This window comes from Leptidea sinapis, chromosome 12 (genome assembly GCF_905404315.1).
Source record: "Leptidea sinapis chromosome 12, ilLepSina1.1, whole genome shotgun sequence".
Lineage (NCBI taxonomy): Eukaryota > Metazoa > Arthropoda > Insecta > Lepidoptera > Pieridae > Leptidea > Leptidea sinapis.
In genome coordinates, this window is record NC_066276.1 from 2785135 (window position 1) to 2806954 (window position 21820).

Here is a 21820-nt window from a genome sequence, read left to right on the forward strand (position 1 = left end):
AATACTTGAACAAAGCAGCTAAATTCGCTGTTCGGTACTCGTTTGCAACATACGACGACGGGCTCCTATTGGAACTTTATAGATATAATATATTTCATAGAAATTTTTATTTCGACACAAAGCTAACGGAGTATAGACATTAAAATGCAAGTTCGTGCGGTAGATTGCTACCTACAATGCATTGTATTGTAATTAACATCAACTCTACGACATGTCACTCGTGAGAACACGACAACGTGTATCGTGACGTCATGGTGCCCGCAACCCGTGCTACCTAGGTCTACAACATACACATGTTTCTTTGTGTTCCAGTGATCTATAATTTATGGATATGACTTGTATAGCTTCTTGCAAAGTCAGTCTCTTCTTGCACTTACATATCCGGGCATCCTAATGTAACAAATTTTCCAGTGTTGAATCAAACTGCTCACTTTATAAAGACAATTGCTGAGCATATTTTGTTCAATTAATGTCTTCTTCATTTTTAGAACTGCAGTCTTAATATAGTTTTTCAGAATGTCTTGTACTTGTGAAAGGTCTTGGATAAAAGGAAAAAAAGTTTACGTACTGATTAATGTGTATCTCACGTAGGCGCCCAAAATATATTTCTAGAATTTCTACATTTTTTTAAAGCTATTTTTGCACAAAAATCAACAGAGTTAAGACGTTTTAGACTCTTCAAAATGATAAAGAAATATTTCAACTTACCTTTGATGTTTTATTTATTACTTCGCTTATTATATTTTTTTCAATTTTTTTTTGACGTTATTTGGCGTCCACGGTGTGCACATCGCGGTGTCGCTCTCAATTTTGGTTGCTCAGGAATCCTGGGCCACACAACATCGGACAAGGTGTATAATTAGCCATCAAGTGAGCATCATCTTGTCTCTCATTATTACAAAAGAATTAATATAATAATTAAATTATGTTGTATTATTATTATGTTCCATATCTATTACAAGCTCATACAGAAATTCTATGAACTTTATCATAATATTCATTAAAAAATGTTTCCCTTTCGATCCGTTGGTATGGTATAAATAAGCTAATTTCCGCAGTGTGCTCGTATTGTGCGAGTGTCGTAATATATTTGTCATTCCTGGCACCCCAAGTCCTCCAGAAATCTCGGCAACCTCCTCTCCTTCCTAAAGACTCCCGGGAATGTGTTTCGGGTGCAAAGATGTTGAGCCCGATGTGCCGCTATACCTGGACAATGCAAAAGTACATGCCAAGCCGTATTTCTTCTACCATGGTTATGCAAAGGGGCCTGTAAGTTATGCCTATATTAAATAGATTTTTATAATTAGGACCGTGACCAGTTAGTTTAAGTTTAATTCTTTTGAGCTTAATAAGGCTATTTGCCATTTTAGTTTATCGGTAAGTATATATCTCTGCACTGTGGTAATTGGTCAGTCCCTAAACATTACCAACTTTAAGACTACTGTCGTAATGTAAATACCAACACTAACAGCTACTAATGAATGTGTCAGAAAGAACATTTAGTCCAATTGTTCGCAGCTCCGTCTGATTGAAGTAGGTCGGCTAACAAAGGACGTTCGTCGGAAAGTGTCACGCAGGCACTATAGAGTGTTGATGAATAAAATCCTAATCATTAATTTATTCTTTTTTTTATTATAAGCCTTCTTGTAATAACGATGTTATTCCTCTTTTAATCTTCTGTTTACCTCTAAAACAAAAATGGAAACCTAATAATTTTTGAAGTGAACAAACTTCTTTAGCGGCGTTGAGCACTTGTCTTGGGACCCATCCCAATTTTATATCCATATAAAATGTTAAACTCGCGTTGTTAGTAACTATGTAACAAATATTGAAAAAAAAAATAAGCGCCTAATTATTAATAATAGCAAAGTGTACAGTGTACTAAAAAATATTTTGTATAAGGTATTTGCATTGTTTTGCTTAAAATCCGCGTTTTTGTTATTTTACAAGAATTCTTGCAGGAAATGTTGCAGAAGTATACAAACCTGTTTTCATGCTGATTAGTGGACATCTCCACCCATTCTCTTTTCCGAGACCAGATAAATTTTTGCTACGTTAGAACCCGGCGCTTGAAGGATAGACATTGTTGATAGTTACTCTAAAATTATATTTATATACCGAACTCTGACAAAAATATCATTAGCATTTGCATTCAACATGATATAAGCCGAGTGTCTCTCCTGTAAAGAAGAGTGTAATAGGCTGGTTTGAGCTGATTGTGTGAATAATGATTGGCGATGAAAATATAAGAAGATATGTTTTCTTTTTTTCCTATTGTTAGTTCAAGCGCTTACATTTTCGTTGACATGAGGCGCAGTTGTAAGCGCAACTGGGTGTCCGGGTGAGGAAAGATATACAGGGACGGAGGGAACCGACCTGGCACTCCTCTTCAGCTCCCGGGGGAGAAAATTGCCCTTTATATGATTCCTTTCTTCTTCGTTAAGTTCGTGTTTGATGTTTAAGTCTCTAACGGCCGTTCCCAATATACTATCTACAGATAGAGATAAATACTACTAATACTGTCAATAATATGAAGCTGTCCCAATATATCCGATAAGTCCTTCTTATCGCCTTATATTGGGACGCGTGAATTGCAAATTCCATACAAACTTCGATCGCTGGTAAGCTGTACGTAGTCCCATCGACAGACAGCGTGTACGGATAAGGTGAGTTACCGTCGATAAGTTTATTGGGATAGTAAAGTCAACGATAGTTACGATTTTTATCTCATGTAAGAGATAGACTGAATATTGGGAACGGCCGTTAGTCACTGATGAGGTTAGTTAAGTGGTGCGTCCTCTGGGGTCTATATTAACAATGGAAGAATGGTACAGGGACGCCTCTAGAGAAAGACAGACCTCAGCCAAGATCTCCGCAGAAGTATTAAACTGTCAGCCGTGTTCTACAAGACACCACACCATGGTCTAGTGGCGAGACCGGCTCATCATAAGAGTAGGACTTATGACATAACTAGAGCATATACATACTCCAGCGAGCGTGCTTGAAGAAGATGACTTTTTTAAAATCTATATATATATAAATGAATTGCTGTTCGTTAGTCTCGCTAAAACTCGATAACGGCTGGACCGATTTGGCAAATTTAGGTCTTGAATTATTTGTGGAAGTCCAGAGAAGGTTTATCACTTAACATATTAAATTGTAATTGAATATAATTTCTAAAACGATGAAAATGTAAATCTTGATTTAAAAGAGTGGCAATGTGTTTCTTGCTACTTCTTCTCATTATCTTTTACCAGTGGGAGGCTCCTTTGCTCAGGATTCCAACATTCATTGCTATGCAGACGACAACACTGGTGATGCCATATACACGGGCCATGCAGGTCTCTCTCGGGAAATCGTCGACCAGTGCCGGGAGAAACTTGTCTTCTATCGAGTCCTCTCTTGAGAAAGTCGCGGAATGGGGAAAATTGAACCTTGTCCAATTTAACCCCCAGAAGACTCAAGTTTGCGCGTTTACCACTAAAAAAAACCCCATTTGTCGTATCACCGCTCTTCGACAACACTTCCCTCAAAGCCTCGCCTAGTATCGGAATACTGGGTCTCGAAATCTCGAGCGATTGCCAATTTCGTGGTCATCTGGAAGGCAAAGCCAAATTGGCTTCAAAGAAACTGGGCGTCATTAATAGAGCACGGCAATACTTCAAGCCGGCCCACATACTAGCGCTCTACAAAGCGCAGGTCCGGCCACACATGGAGTATTGCTGTCATCTCTGGTCTGGCGCACCCCAGTATCAGCTCGATCCATTTGACCGCGTACAACGCAGAGCAGCTCGAATTGTCGGGGACCCAGTGCTCTGTGAACGGCTGGATCACTTGGCGTTGCGTAGAGACGTCGCTTCATTGTGTGTCTTCTACCGCATTTATCACGGGGAGTATTCCGAAGAGCTGTTTAACCTGATTCCTGCCGCCGAATTCAACCTTCGCACGACACGCCACAAGTTAGGATATCATCCTCACCATCTGGATGTGTGGCGGTCCTCCACAGTGCGGTTTTCAAGGAGCCAATTAAGCTGATATGTGATTCATCTGGTGTTGAATTTAGTGGTTTACTACTCGAAAATAAATCTGCCAACGTCTTCCAGATGAGCGAAGAGAAAGACTGCCAATTATTAACTGGAATTAAATTAAACATTCAACAGGTTTCGGGTGGCGGAAAAGTCAGGTAAAAGAGGCCTTCATTATTATGGTAGGAATAAGATTAAAATCTCCTCTCTACTAACTAGCTCTAACACTCCATTCCACTCCATTTTAATATGGAATAGGAGGACAAACGAGCGTACGGGTCACCTGTTGTTAAGTGATCACCGCCGCCCACAATCTCTTGCAACACCAGAGGAATCACAGGAGCGTTGCCGGCCTTTAAGGAAGGTGTACGCGTTTTTCTTGAAGGTACCCATGTCGAATCGTCCCGGAAACACCGCACAAGGAAGCTCATTCCACGGCTTTATAGTACGTGGAAGAAAGCTCCTTGAAAACCGCACTGGAAGACCGCCACACATCCAGATGGTGAGGATGATATCCTAACTTGTGGCGTGTCGTGCGAAGGTGGAATTCGGCGGCAGAAATCAGGTTAAACAGCTCGTTTTCAGGTTAATATCGCAAAATATTGATGGTACAATGTATTGGCGCAAAAATAAGAAACTCAATGAACAATCATATAAAAATGACAGCTTCCAAATACAAATCTAATATTTTGAATATTTTTAATTGTAACAGTATTTATGGCCAGACTTAAGTATATTGTAATAAGTACGTTCATTTCATTTCCACGACTTGATTGTTGTTGTTGATACGTTAATCTTACGGATGATAAAAATATTACACCTTAGGAGGAGTAGCAGGTGTTTGTTGTAAAATCGTGTCGATAACTCGTTACCTTTTATTACAAGACGTCGCATCCAAAACTCCAAATCAAGCTCATTAGCGATATGGTCGTCACTTTATACTTTTAATTAACAATTCGCGTCGTTTTTGCTCGGCAACCCTGGCTAGCCGTCAGACGAACAAAAGCGCTATTTAATTAAAAATAACGATCAGTAATGAACGATCGATATCTGAAAAAATGCCGACAAGTAAGGCGGCGTTAACACCGCGCTTCTCGAGTTTTCAGTCTTAATTTTATTTATTGCAACTGAAAACTTAAATAATAATATTAATTATAAATACATTAGCAAAAAATCTTCAGTACGCAAATGATCGCTACACTGATTCTGTTATTACAAGTTCTGCTTTTTGGCAAAAAGTGTGGTTTAGCGTTTAATGTTTGCAGATGTGATATGGCTGAACTCTTACCTGATATAAGAAAAGTACAGTTAAATTATTAAAACTTTCGTGACACATTTTTAACTTTATTAATTTGAGCCGGCCTTTCTAGCGAATTATAGGTGACAGATGTTGGTACCGACGGAGATCACACATCTCAGTGATACGGGACGTTTCACGTTACCAACACCGATGAATCATGAAGAAAGCTGATTTAAATAAATGAAGATGTACATTTTTATAGAATCAAGGCATATAAAGTACTTGTAGCGCGTGGCCCTAAGTAAGTAGAACACCTTCCCTACTAGAGTGTGTAGGGATGTCGCCGTCACATTTATGAGCAAATCTTCGGTAAATGTTCTTTCCATATCTATGACACACATAATTTTTTATGACTTACTAGCTGACCCGACAGACGTTGCAGTTGTTCTGTATATAATAAATAAAATAATGTTTTTATATGAATTTGTCAATTATATATCATAACATCAAAAATTACTTCGTAAAATATGCACCCTGCTGTCGTAATGAAATTGTTTCACAGCAGAACTGTCAAACCGTGCGTCAATAAATTCTCTTATAGAAATTATGTATGGACAAATCAAAGGAAAAACGTTGTTTTTATTTAATTAAGCAGCACATTTTCCTATTTATTCACCTTTTAAACCTTCTCTGGACTTCTACAAATAATTCAAGACCTAAATTTGCCTAAATCGGTCCAGCCGTTCTCGAGTTTTAGCGAGACTAACGAACAGCAATTCATTTTTATATATATAGATAAAACATTTTATTAAAAATTCATAATTAAACGCGTTATAATAATTAATAAAATATTTTATTTAATTAAATATCGTTAAACACTCGCGTTAATCAAAGAAAACAATTTTTTTTTTTATTTGAAGATATCTTCGACCTACATTATCATTTTTTCACTATGACCGTACCTTTACAATAAAAATTTCACTTATCGGCGGCAACCGCGAAGCCAATAATGACTCGACACGAATAAACACTAGAGCTTGCGATGAGACATCCACAATATTTATAGGCGCTCCTTAATTATCTTATATCTCGATAATAACAACTCTGTATACATAATTACCGGCATGCCTCCGCGTACGACAAGTGTATTGAAAAATCCAGTAAATGTCGAGTTTTTATTTCATTAATCGAAGTTTTTAATTTGGGAATTGTAAAAGTGAAAGGTCGAGGGAACATCTTGAGTGACGAACTGAACCTGTCGTCGTGTATCATCGTATTTTTATGTAATACTCATGCCGGTTTTTGCCACCAGCCCTAAATTTTAAGGGACTTTTAGTACAGTTTTTTAAAGAAAGAATTCTAAATACTAATGGACCTAGATTGTAAATAGGGCACCTAGGCAAACACAACATAGGCAAAGCACTTGGAGCGCGTGGCTGCAAGTAAGAAGAACATCTTCCCTACTAGATTACTACTAGATATAGGCCTAGTATAATTCCTAAAATTTTTTTAAATACGATTTTTAAGCTTGTCCGTCAAATGTGGTATCTGGTACGTCCAGTCAACCTATTCTCGTCACAAAACGAGAATAGAATCGAAACGACCTTATGTCAAATAGTTAAACATCGTATTCTCGTAACACAAATTTACGATTCAGTTCCGATTTAGGGAAATCGTATGATGCGTTTTCTTGAAACAAGATCGATCGTCAATTATTGTTGGGAGTGAGGGGTGAGGACAGGAGAGGGGTGGCGAAGAGGATATAATGCCTTGCTCGGGATTAAATTGATAATTCTGCAGGGTTAGTGTTGTTAAATAATTCAGAGAGTGTATATTTGAAAGTTAAAAGTTATAATTATAATATCTGTACATCATACAGTGGTTTGTGTTGGATTTCTGTTTTAATTTCCCCTGACTGCTTGACAAAAAGCAAGAGAGGGCGCGATAGTAATTTGAACACGAAAATTTGTTTTTGTTAGTTCACACTCAGTAAAAATTCATATCTTACTATTGCGGTTTGGGGGATAGATAAAAAACAATTACAAAATACATATTCATTATCTTATCAATAAGAACAGATTGTCCAAACACGAATTTTCATTTTTCATGGTTCACATTTGTATATTCAAGCAGAACACCTCCCGCCATTGTAATCCTAAATAAAATTTTATCACAATAATAATATACAAATTGTGTTACCATAAACTTATTATACTACCGTAATAGACACACCCTGTGTGAGAGTGAAATATAGTTATTTAATAGTTCATAAGGATAGTTCCTTACATACAAACCTGGGTGTGAGAATGTGATGGAATAGATGAAGACCATGAAACCGTTTTGAAACAATTTAGTGTCCATTAGTCTCCTGTCAAATTGGACCGCGTTTTAATTTTAGTGTTTTTATCTTGTTCTGTGTTTTAACGAATATTAATTAAAAAATAGAATGGTGTCGTTTCTGTATCAGATTGTGTTGGTACATATAGATATACTAATACAACTAAAGAAACATTTCACAGGTAAATACTGATAGTTCAATACTACTTTCGCGATGTTTATTTTCATAGAACATATGCACTAAAATACTAAATATTACATTTTATAAACACTCTATTTTCTAAAGATAACACTAATTTTAAAAAAATATATGTTAGTAAATTAAATATTGTATACCTGCGTGAATATGACGCCGTTTATCAATATTTGTCATAGGGATTGTCTAAAGGCAAAATACTACACACTTCACTAACTCACCAACACATCTGTAAAACTATCACACATGAACATTTTAAATTTAGTCTCGCCGTAATGAGGAGAGTGTTTGTCTATTACGGTAGTATACTAAGTTTGTGGTTGTAATTTAGAAGCGTATTGTTTGAATGTTGACAAACTTGTTGTATATTTTTTTTAAACTATATTATATCATGACAGACTAACATTGACCAATAAAAATTTACACACAATTATACCATAACATATATATAACTCATAGGCATAAGGCAGATTGAATCAAATTCAAACAGTTAACTTTCACCGCTTATTGAAAGAAAGACACAAAAAAATGTTTATTTTGTAACGTATAAGTAGTAGTACACACAAATACAAAAGATATAAAATAAACTATGATAAAGACAAACAATAAACAAAAAACTAAAACATTTATATTATGTACGCATCCAAAATAAAATTACTTGTATACAATTACTTATTGTGACAGTAATCACGACCATCATGTTCACCATGAATCCTTACACAAACAACGAGTTCAGGCTCTAAAGGTTGATGCATCCAATATAAGATAATTTATATATTTTATACAATTTGTTCGTTGGTATTTTATTTTAAATAATATATATTATTTAAACACGACTCATATTGGATGCAGCACCTTACAAACTTATTTGTTATATATATTACAGCCTTTGTAAAATACTCTATTTGTTTGAAAAGAGTGGCCGTTGAGTTTTTTGTATGTTCTTCTCACAAGCTCAACTGTTTACGAACTAATGGTAAATTCAATAATTAAAAGAAATTGTAGTGACGACTCAAAAGCGCTTACTTTAAGCCTAATTAAATAAAGTTTATTTGAATTTGACTTTGAAAATGGTCCCAACTCACCTTTGAAAACCTACGCAGGTCTTCCGTTGGGCCATTGAACTGTACTTACATTTACGGGATCGGATCGGGAGGGATAGAATCTAAGTTGAATCTTATATTTTTACAGTTTAATGATTTGTTTTTTTAAGCTTTGTCATTAGCGAAGACGGAGAGTCTTAGGCGATAGTTATGCAATTAATTTTGTTAAATTTTTTTTATTATTATTTTGGTTCGTACCTCAGCTACCATAAACCTATTGTTTCAGTTTTTAAGATTAGCGATGATGATGCTGGTAATGAAGATGGTGAAAAAGTCGTTGAAATTACGGATGGAAGTTGATTTTTCTGAGGGATAAACTTTTTAATGTAAAATAATTGGAATAGTTCTGAAGTGTTAAGTATATTATGTTATATAAATTGTCATTTTTGTGTTCGATAGCGCAATAAATGAAAAATAATTGTATTTATCCACATAAATGTTAGTACTTTCATACCGATAAATAAAGCAATTCGTGCGAAATTATTCCCAAAATATTAAAAAATGCACAACGTTAATGTTGAAGTATTTCATTTATTATTATTTAAGAACTGAACAATATAGGAAGAGATACAAAATATAAATAAAGATGCATCTTAACACGTTTCCCAGATACAATGATAGCAAAAAGAAAAATTAATGGTATACCAGTCACAAACGTAAATATTTTACAGACATAACTAATTTGATTATATACATTGATACAAAAGATCTAACAAGTTTAATTAAATTAAACTTGGGACAAAAATAACAATGATTTTAATTCTAATTCTAAACCGTGTCTGAACGCATCAGGGGAGCATGAAAATATGTCGATGACAAGAAAACAATTGTAGTATATTTACACAAATTTTTTGAGATCTACGGGAATCTGCTAGAATCTGAGAAAATTTACTAATCATGCCGGTCTACAAAACCCCAAAAGATATCGGCTACTGTGGGCAGGGGTCAAAGTGGTCAAGGAGTGCTCCAGATGAAGAGGATTGTGCTTTGGACTCACGCGCGCGGACCTAAATTTAAAACTTTGGTCGTGTTTTTTATTTAGTCCATATTATGTTAGGGACAAAATGGACTCCATTGATATACACTATAAATAATATTTTTTATTAGTTTTTTACCTTTATATATATTGTAATTCATAGACAAGAAGTTTCTATGATTCAACTTTTAAATTTCAGTACTTATTATACAGTATACTGTATCAGATTATTCACCTCAACATTTTTTTTTTATTTTATAGGGGCAAACGGGCAAGACTACGTGATGGGAAGGCAAACCGCTCATGGACACCGTAAATCCAGGTGTCAAGAGATTTGTTGCCTTTTGTTGGGATTGCTTTAAGGTGTATGCTTCATACTTGAAAGTTCATGAGTCGTATCAGTTCGGGAAAACTTGATTCCAAAGAGTGGCTGCGCGGGGCAAGAATTTCCTCGCTAAACACGTGGTTCTTGCCAGATGAAACTATAATATAACAATTTAAACTCGTTTTGAAGTTTACAATACGATTTATATAAATATAAGTATAAGAGTATCTTATATAAGAGTAAATGAAATATTATATTAAAGTTTAGATAATATATTTATACTACACCCATCTACAAAGTCCTCTAACCATACTTTAAATAATACGCTACTGTTTGTACATTTAACGCTAAAATAATTTTCAACCTTTATATTCAATCTTCTGTAAGGCAAGATATCTTAGTACTTAATTAATATGTTTTGTTCAACTATACAAACTATATTCGCAGAATAACTATTAGGTACTGCAACGTATTAGAAAAATATTACAAGATAAATACACTCTCATTCTTATAACATCTTAACCACTACTTACTAAAGCTAAAATAAACATAATATCTTAGATAATTTATATGTCTAGATAGAGTCTCTTGATAGACAAACGATAGAAGGCCATGCAGGCCAGGAATATTAGTTTAGTGTGCGTGACAAGCTACTTTGTGTTACACACAGTGTGCGAGCATTACTCAAAATAGAGGTTAACTAAATTTTTTCAACGTTTTCACAGTTGTCATACTCTATCTAGACGCGTAAATGCATGATCAATGTTATTTTGTCCGTGGCGCGCCTACATACAAAAACACATCTCATATTAACATACAGCACAAAATTCTATATATTACAATGTAATAAATTAGCTATCCTATGAAGTAAGTAACCCACCGACCTGTATAAAATACCACTGGACAGGTTGTTCCATATGTTTGACAGCAAATTATTTGATTTTATTTGAAGCGCCACTCGCGAGCGCCAAGAGTACTAATTTTGACGTATAATACAAATGGCTGCGAGAGAAGCGTACAGTACTCTGGAGTATTATTGGATTTTGAATTAATTTCAGTCGTTTCCCGTGTTATTTATACTTCAGGAATCAACGTAATAAAATACACAAGTTTTTTTGTAAATAGTTTTGCTATCGATTTTTGTTTAGCTGAGGTTGTCATCAATAGTTTAGTACCGCAGACTCTCGCAATATGGCGATCAGCGCCAAAATGGCGAATATCACACAGGCACAAAGGCACTTTGACAGCCGCCAGTCCAGTGGTAAATAGTAGAGGTCAGTGAAGTAACCCCTCTCTAATGGTAATGGCCGCTACTCGTCGTGGGCGGTAGCTCGCTTGGCGTCATACCTCTCGAAGTAGTGCAGCAGCTCGAAGCAGACCTCGGCCATGATGAGAGCGATCACCATCCACTCCAGGCGCACGTGGTGTCGGTCCGCGGCCCACGACGACAGCAGTTCCAGAAGCTCCACGCAGTGGGACAACCGCTCGTTCAGCACCTGCCGCACACACACAAACACCCGTTTGGTAAAGGACATAAACCAACAATATTATGACAGTACACTGCCAGTACATATACGAGAACCTCCTGTACTCATAAACATATTAGCCAATTTAAAAAGAATAGTGATGTACATAATGTCAATACTCGAAACAAACATAAACTCGCAATTGCATCTACTAGGCTCCGTAAAATTGCTAAATCTTTTAAAGTGGATTGTGTTATATTTTATAAGAAACTCCCAAATGATATTAAAATATTACCTATTAAAAATAATAAAGAATCGTAAAAAAATATTAACATCCAAGGCCTATTATAATGTGAAAGATTATTTGAATGATAAAGATAGTTAGAATTAATATTCTAAATTTCGTTGAATGAATATTGTTATACTCATTTGAATGCTATTGTAACTTTTGTACTTCATTCTGACTTGCACTAGATAACATATAAAGTTATACAGTGAATAAAGATTTTTTTGAATTTAAATTTGACCACACTTTGGTAAAAATAGAGTTAAGTATAATATTAATAATATAATATTGACACACTTTTTACACAAATTATCTTGCCCCAAGTTAAGCATAAATAGCCTGTGTTATAGGTTGCAAGACAATGATATATTTAATACAATATACTTACTTAAACATACATAAATACATATTATAAACATACATAAATACATTTAAAAGACTCGGAAACAAACGTCCATATTCATTATATAAATGCTTGCACCTACCGGGATTCGAACCCGGGACCTCTAGCTTTGTAGGTAGGATCGCTAACCACTCGGCTATACAGGTCGTCAAGTATGCTATCGTACTCCTGAAGGTCGAATTGTAATATAGTAATTTTTAAAATGTAAACGGAAACTGTTTTTTTTTTGGATATTTATATGGGAGATTATTTAGAGCTGAAACTTCAAATGCGCATAACTCAAAAGTGCCTTTGTGTGTTTTGAGTCCTTTCTGCTTAACTACGTCCATTATTTAACAGTGATTAAGAAATTAAGATTAGGTGTGAAATTACTCCTTTTTTAACTGGCTTTCAACTGGCGATGGGAGTGCCAGAAGTTTTTATTTAATAATTTTATTTAAGAATCGATACGTCACTAGTTACGGTTAGCTCAGTCGGTTAGAGCACCGGCATGGAACGCCGGAGGTCGTAGGTTCGAGTCGCGCATCGTTCATAAAATTTTGTTTTTCAAATTTTATTTGTGTATGTACAACAAGCTGTTGGCTTCCTTAAAAATATTAAAATAAAATAAATGAATAGGCAATTAATTAAGATGACAATATCGCGCATCTTCGGGTATTCTTAAATGTTTCGGGATGGAATCTCTATGCCCTTTCATACCCAAGCCCAGACCAGCGTAGGCTCAACAACGAAAAATATAGAAAAGAAAAGAAATAAATTCCAATATCTTGAAATTTAAGTGTGTAGAACATGTGATTGTATAAATGATACATTATATGATGTTGGTACATTATGTTTTTTTTTTTTTTTTTATGGAATAGGAGGACAAACGAGCGTACGGGTCACCTGTTGTTAAGTGATCACCGCCGCCCATACTCTCTTGCAACACCAGAGGAATCACAGGAGCGTTGCCGGCCTTATATACATAATTATTTAGAATCCTTCTTCTTGGGTTGTGTTAGTAACTAGAGTCATTTATTTTTATCATTCCATGTGTGTGTGTGTGTTTTATGTGTTCCAATCACAGATTTGTATAAATACCACTGGACAGGCTGTTTCATATGTTGGACAGCCAGATTTTTGTGCCTATTTAAAGCGCCACTCGCGAGCGTCCAGAGAACTAATTTTGACGTATAATACCTTCGTATTATATATATTCGTTCGAACACTGAAGTATTTTTGTATTTTGAATTAATTTCGTTCGTTTTTCGTGTTATTTATACTTCAAGAATCAACATAATAAAGTACACAATTTTTTTTGTAGATAGTTTCCCACCAACTATCGGTGTTTGCTGAGGTTGTCATCACTAGTTTTAGTACCGCAGACTCTCGCTATATGGCCTACAGCGCCAAAATGGCGAATATCAAACAGGCACAAAAGCTCTTTGACAGCCGCCAGTCCAGTGGTTTAAAGTAGAGGTCAGTGGTTCCAATGTATCATGGTCATTCCAAATCACGGTTATGTAAGTCTGTAAGTGTTGCTGTGACAGATCTGATGAAATAGCATGGACATCAAGTCAATTACTGATTAGGAATAATGATTCTATCTTTGTGAATGACTTTTTTTTTGGAGGACGTTCAGCTGATGGTAATTAATACACCCTGCCCATTACAATGAAATGCCGCTCAAGATTCTTGAAAAATAAAAAAGCTCTGTGCGGCACTACAATAAGTACGCTCGTCACCTTGAGACATAAGATGTTAAGTCTCATTTGCCCAGTAATTTCACTAGCTACAGCGCCCTCCTGACCGAAACACAATAATACATAATACTTCTTCAATATATAGTATTACAATCGTTAACATGAAAGTATTATTGTGAGTGTACGTTGTACGGTACCCTGGTCCGGCGCGGGATTGTGAAGTACGCGACAGTGTTGGAGTAGAGCCGCTCGAGATTCTCTTCCTCCCAGTAGAAGTCGGGCGTGTCCAACAGATCCGAGTCCACGTTGATACGATGCCGGAGGGAGAACAGCTCTCCCAGCTTGCGAACTATCTGAATATTATAATATTTTTTTTTGATTCTTTTTTTTTATTTCTTTTTATGAAAATACGGGACAAGACGAGCAGGACGTTCAGCTGATGGTAATCGATACGTGTTGCCCATTACAATGCAGTGTCGCACAGGATTCTTGAAAAGCCCAAAAATTCTGAGCGGCACTACAATTGCGCTCGTCACCTTGAGACATAAGATGTTAAGTCTCATTTGCTCAGCAATATCACTTGCTACGGTGCCTTTCCGACCGAAAAGAGTATACACATTACTGCTTCACGGCAGAAAAAGGCGCCGTTGTGGTACCCCTAATCTAGCCGGCATCCTGTGCAAAGGAGCCTCCCACTGGTATTAAGTTTTTTTTGCAAATAAATATAGCTGTGATAGCTATAACAATAGATTAAATACATTTCAAATGAGATCTCTGCGAATACGTAGAAGTGCTTCACAATTGCTGTGTTTACATAAACTTTTAAGCTATGGACTGTCCTTCGCTTTATCACAAATCGGTTTACATGTGCCTGCCTTCAATTTTCGGCTTAGTACTTTACAAAATATATAACTTATACAAAAATGCACATTAAATTTCTTCACAGTAATTATGTCTTAAACTCTCCCCTACAGCCAATATTTCAATTATATAGTAGTATTTTCAATGTCGATGAAAACATTGATACCATCTTTTAAAATTTACTTAAGTTTATTTTTGCTCTCCAAAATTTGTAGATTTTAGATTTTAAAATATCACATGTATGCAGTACAGTAATGTTGTGCCTACCTATAATTTTAGTCCATTTAAAGTATTTTATTAATAAATTGTATTTAGTTGGTAAGCATTTATGAATAAATAAATAGATCTTTAAAAAAATCTAAAGCCTAGAATAATCTAGATATAAACTGTAAAATATAAACCTGTTGCTCACAATATATTAATCATTTGCAGTTAGAAATATAACACTGTTTATAGATTTTTATTATTATTCTAGCTAACCCGCCATTTCGTTTTAACCCGTTTTGCAGTCCCACTGAAAACGCGATCGGGAAAGGTCTCGAAACGTCGGGTAGCGAGTACCCATGAGATTCAGTCTTCAGATATAGAACTAGTATCAACTGCGTACCTCTTTCTTGTCGACTTTAGCGGCGCCCTCCTTCTCCATGAGGACTGTGTGTGACCTCACAGCCGCACCCAGAGTCTCTAGCCGCGCTTCCCACGCCCCCAGCCGTGCTGACTGGGCCATAGCGTGACTAAAACGTTAAGAATTACAAGCTAAAATTAATTCAAATTCTAATATTTATATTCAAAATAGGATTTAAAATCACTTATTGAACTTCAAAAACTACCACCCATTCAAAAGAGAACTACCTCAGACCTGAGAAGAATGGGCGCAAGAAACTCAGCTGGCTTTTTTTTACATAATATACTATTTACCTTAGATAATTTATATTTTAGACGTCTAGATAGAGTCTCTTGCTGTTAGACAACCGATAAAAACAGGCCAGGAATATTAGTTTAGTTTGCGTGACAAGCTACGTCTTACACTCGCGATTTGTTTGTTAGTGTGCGTGAATTGCTCAAAATAGAGATTTCTTCTAATGTTATTTATTTTTAAGTTTTCATAGCTGTCATAGTCTATCTAGATGATTAAATGATATAATCTATGTACTATTGGCTCCGGCTTAATATTACAACATAAGAAGTAAATGTGTGCAATAATAGAGCAAAAACTATGGGCAATTTCACCGTCTACGAAAAATTCCGAGTCAAATATTCGTAGTCCCATCCCGATAGATTCACTAGTTTATGAAGGAATGTGCCTCTAACAAGTATTATTCATCTTATATATACAAAATGGATATTACTTGTTAGTTGTTGTATATACAAGATCTTATATTCAATGTTTAACTAGAATCAAGGTGTAACTCAATAAATTAAAAATATTTTACAAAAATTTTAATAGTGAATTTAAGACTGTAGACTTTAATTTCTCTAACCTTATCATTCTTAGAATTAGTTAAAAGGTTAGGCTTAAAATACATTTTTTTTCTCCTAAAAAATTAATTCTCTTTCGTCGCTTTTAAATAAAATACAATATACAGTCTGGTCTCCGCAAGTTTAAAAACTGTTAAAATTATTAAAAATTTCTTAAAATTTTTTACTCTAACTACATTATATATATATATATATATATATATTATGTATCCATATATATTATGTATCCATACAAATAAGTAATTACCTGAAAGTGTACTTCTCCAAAGAGTTTTCATCGTGAGGAACCAGCACAAAACATGATTCTAGTAGGTGACAGCTCTTTCTGAAAAAATCAAGGTTATTAACGAAATTATTTTTTAATTTAGGTGGTAAATATATGGACATAAGTCCTAATTAAATAATAAAATAAAATATTATATTATATGCTTTATAAATGAAATCGTTAGTAGATAGTCAAGTTTTAACAGAGGAGGCATGAACCCTCTCTAGGGATTTTTGTTTTTTGTTGAGTTTAAAGTTATCTATAATAATAATATCCCCATACCTCAGAAGATAACTTGACCTGACAGTCAACTCAACTGGATGCCAAATAACAGCGTCTGTAGCTTTTGTAGCACATATTTTTAACCGACTTCAAAAAAGGAGGAAGTTCTCAATTTGTTGGTTTTTTTATGTTTGTTACCTCAGAACTTTCAACTGGGTGAACTCATGTTGATAATTCTTATTTTATCTGAAAGCAAGTGCTTCCCTTGTGGTCCCATTGCAATTTGGTCCAAATCTGACAATGGCATCCATGAGAAAACAATATGAATGAACATCTTGAATTATATGTATTTGCGCGAAAAATAGTCATAATATCGTCATATCATATCATATCATCATAACTCAATACCGCGCCAACCAATTATGATGATTCTTTTTTTATTGGAAAAGAACCTTTAAAGGAAAAGTTATGGGAGTTTAGTTAGGTTCTGATTATGGGATCTATGACAAAGTAATGGAACTCTTCATTTCTTAGGAAAAAATTAATAATACTCTGCCGAATATTTTTATGCATCTGTAAATTCAATTCAAATTCAAATACTTTTATTCAAAATAGGATGTGACATCACTTATTAAAAGTCAAAAACTACCACCCGTTCCAAAATGAATGCCTCAGACCTGAGAAGAACGGGCGCAACTCTGCAGGCTTTTTTTTTTTCATCGGAAAAATATGTTTACAAAGTAATGTTGTACAATTAAACTTATTATTTAATAGCCTGAGGGTGGTCACTCCATTCCCAATCTGTGGTATCATTAAGAAAGTGATTTATGTTATAGTAACTTTTACCACACAAACGTTTTTTAACAATTCTTTTGAATAACGTAATAATTTTGTTTTGAACATTTTCTGGGATCTTATTGTAAAAGCATATACATCGCCTTATAAAAGACTTACTGACTCGACTTAGCCAAGTAGTAGGCATTATAAGTTTATGTGTGTTCCTGGTGTTAACATTATGGTGTTAACATTTCTGGCAAATTCAGTTATGTGCCTATGAACATACATAAGTTACAATTCAGAAGAAATACTCACGCACTTGTCTGATAAAAGTAGGTCATCACTTCTCTCTCCCTGTTCACTACTTCCCTCGGGTAGCTCTCTATTTCAAACCTGTAGACAACAAGACTTATAAATAATTATTGAAGTTATCAGTGTAGGTTGATAAACAATAATATTGATTCATGAATTATCACTGGTATCATAATTTTTTAACCCAGTCTAGGAAATCAATGAAGTAAAGCTCCTTTGCTAGCTGGTCTTGTCACAATGATTGTGTAAGGTGAATTTTATTTAATCCTATTAGTAAAAATAACATTTAAGTAAAAATAACATTTAAGTAAAAAAAATGAGCACAAACATTAAGTGCTCTAAAACTAAAGCCAAAAAATGGGATTGGTCATAATTTTGAGTCGTCCTTGATGTTTCAATTTACAAAATAGTATGTTATTGATTGATCTGGACATTTATAACTAAAACTAATCCACAGCTTGCAAAAATTCAAAAAAAAATCTAATTTCCTGTCAAATTCAGAAAAATGGTATAGAAATTGCTTATCTTTCACATCCATAGAAAAACCAATCTGTCCGGGCAACAAATTCCTCATTACCTCCATGGGAATAGATACACATAATGATCCATAGATTGGATAATTAAATGGTAAATGCATGATATGGACTGAAATATCAATCTCAGACGATTCAATTTAAAAGATTGCAATTGAATATAGAAAGTAAATTGGCACCAAATTCAAATTGTTCTAGATTTATTTTAAATTTAAATTTATTTTTAATTTTTTTATTTTACACTTTTTAGTTACGAAAATGTGTAGTTAAATGCTGTACAACCTAATGAGAGACCTCAATCTATTGACATCTGCAGTATCTAAGTTCTTTCAAAGAACAAATATCTAAAGTTGGACCAAATCTTGCAAGTAGCAACACAAGTAGTGCCCTCATTGTATATAGTGCCCCATAAACTGTTGGTCACAAGTCAGTAGAACAAGTCTCTGGCATTCAGGGTTGACTTGAGGTGAACAGATCAGACTGGCTTGCCCTGCCATAGAACAGAATGCTAAGAAGTTATCTCACAATACCAATAAGCCCAACCTAAACAACTAGGACACACAGTTTCATGATTAGCTATTTAATTATATTTGTTTGGTTTATACAATCTTGTACCTGTTTAGTCCCCATACATGAAATACCTATAGCTAAACCCCCTTATTCATAATAGTCTGCTCACTTAAAGCATTGCTAATTAAATCACTCTGTCTTCTTCTATTGACCTAAGTCAGAATGAAAAAAAACACTCCTTAGCAGCTGTTTAAAGTTACCGGACCATTATGAATAAGGCGTTTAGTCTTTAGTGTCCTTTTATGGCCTTGTTCATCAGTGAAACTTTTTGTGACATGATAAGCTCTGTATAGTAATGCTGCTGGTGGAATAACCAAACTGCTATATGTATCTACTGGCGGGAGGCTTACCAGGATGCTGTCTAGATGGGTCCTATAGCAGTGCCTTCTTCTGGTGTTAATCAATAACATGTGAGGATTATTATTTCGGTTTGAAGGGTGCTGTAGCTAGTGAAATTACTCGACCAATGAGATTTAACATCATAGGTATCAAAACGACAAATGCAATTTCAATACTGCTCAGAATAAGATAACAATTTAACTTTAAATTGAATTGCAATTTTAACATGCCATCATAAACTTAATGCTTAATAGAATATTGACAATATGAATTTACACACACCACATTTATATTGATTAATTAAATTGAATGAAACATGGGATTTATAAGATCAAAATCTATTGAAACTGATAAAACATGATTCAATTTCAGTATACAATTTAGATGAATAATTATGTAATATATATAACAGCTTACGGTTTTATAAAATCCAGCACATTTTGGGCCTCCAGCTCTGTGCAGTTCCAGAAGACAACTGCTCCCTCTTTGAAGAATATAATCTGTCTTGGCTCATCTCCTATTGTGTAAACAGCATTAGCAACAACAACATCCCCAACTTCTTGTGCCTTCAGTCTGAGAATATAATATATTTATGTATAGTAATTTAAATCCTTGCATCATAAATGGATACCTACCCTCTCAGTGATAGAATATATAGTTGTGATGTAAATGAAAAGCATTTTTTTGTATTAATAATCATAATATTGCATAACTATTTTTGAACTTACGTTCCAGGTTCATAAAGCTTCTGTTGTACCAAAGCTTCCTTTAGACCTTTTAAGTCATATGAATTAGCTGTTGCATAAGCTAGTGTAAGAAAATGTCCCTCTTTCTGACTCACTTCCTCTAACACAGCCTTTTTATGAACATTTTTCTTTTTTAAAGGCATAGATGCGTTTTCTAATGCTAAAGCAGGTTGTGCTGCATCGAAAGAATAGCTCTTATGTTGAATTTTATTTGTTTTGTTATAGAAAATCTCGCTTTTCTTATTAGCTAAGAGGCTAACCGGAGCCATTACTTTTAACGACGAATTTGTACACAGGAAGCTTTTTTGAGTTGAATTTTGAAGTATATTTATAACAATTCTTGATAAGTATCTATTCATATTGTTAATTTTTTATTTCAAACCTTTTCTATCGTACTTAAATGCCTAATATTTTATAATTTTGAGGTTATATTTTAGTTTACAAATTACAAACTTAACGTACTTTTTTTTAGTAATTTTATGACCTGGTAACTAAGACCTTTAACCCTTTTTATGTCATTTTATCATTTCGACTAAAGGACTAGCATCCAAAGTCATGAAATTGATAAAAAAATCATAAGACAGAACTTAGACAATGCTACCTAAAATGTAGTGAATGAGTACTGTAAAACGTAAGATTTTTATTTTTTTTGGTAAATATGATTATATATTTGGCAATACTGAATGAAAGATGTAGTGTCAAGTTTACTGAGTTGCTCGTAAAAAGTGCTTAAAGTCAGTAGGGTGAAAGTATATATACTAGTACAAGTACAGAAGCCTCACTCCGCAAAATCCCTTAAAGAAATAGAGACTCTTGCGGCCATACATTAAGATGTAAATCATATCGCACAGCGCTCTTTCTATCGCGTGACTCTTACCTCTTCTAATGACATTAGGGTTGTCTTCTTTACCTAAAATTGTACTGTACTGAGATGATGGGAGTCGCGGTTGAAAACGTTAAACATAAAAGAATATCTTCAAGAGCGGCAGTAAATGCATTAGGGATACCTAGACGTAAAACCCTAGGGAAACGAAGAAAAACGAGTTTTGAACTAAAATATGATAAATCTGGTTGTACCATCCATCCACTTTTTGTCCATTCGTCTTCATCATCATCTGATGGATCTATCTCTAAATCAGAATCAGTGGTTATTTGCTGTTCTAATCGTGTTGCTTGTGGGGACAGTTCAGTAGAATGTTCAGAAATATTAAAATCGCAATTGTTGATGCAAGATGTTGTAGAAGCGACTTCAGCTAATTTATTATTGACCAAATTCTCACGTCCTGTTGTTCATATTCATCTTCCTCGTTTTCACAGTCATCTTCAGATGAATATGTATCAAAAGTAGGCTCGCAATCGTCTAGGCTGCTAATGTATCTTACATTTCTGTAACATCATATTTGAGTATCCACGACATTTTGTGTCTAAAAAATAAACTGGTATATATATTATTGTCTTGTTGAATTGTTATCTTGTAATATCACACCAAACGTGCAGTGGCAAACATATTGTCACCGTAAAAATACGGTACAGTTAATTACAAAGGCAAGCCAATATATTGCCACCACCAATATTACGCAAACACAAAGTCCACAAAAAAAGTATTCAAAATATACACGAAATGGTTGAAATACTCTTTAGAAGGGGGCTTTCGGCAAGCAAGTGTGAGTTCACTCC

At 34.6% G+C, this 21820-nt stretch overlaps 1 protein-coding gene across 4 annotated transcripts; it reads right to left on the reverse strand.

Moving 5' to 3' along the window:
• Window positions 1-949: 949 nt before the first annotated feature.
• LOC126967059 (required for meiotic nuclear division protein 1 homolog) lies at window positions 950-20602 on the reverse strand. Of its 4 annotated transcripts, none has more exons than XM_050811390.1 (8): window positions 20126-20601; window positions 19815-19970; window positions 17959-18036; window positions 16627-16704; window positions 15508-15634; window positions 14237-14392; window positions 11550-11698; window positions 950-1206 (listed from the first exon to the last, which is right to left on the reverse strand). In XM_050811390.1, exons 1-8 carry the CDS (start codon window positions 20500-20502, stop codon window positions 1146-1148), a joined length of 1182 nt encoding a protein of 393 aa, XP_050667347.1. In that variant the 5' UTR covers window positions 20503-20601; the 3' UTR covers window positions 950-1145. The 4 variants fall into 4 exon arrangements, with proteins under 4 accessions (XP_050667347.1, XP_050667348.1, XP_050667349.1 ...); XM_050811391.1 differs by lacking the exon at window positions 950-1206 and adding an exon at window positions 7305-7420; XM_050811392.1 differs by lacking the exon at window positions 950-1206 and having other exon boundaries at window positions 14237-14388; window positions 20126-20602.
• Window positions 20603-21820: the final 1218 nt, after the last annotated feature.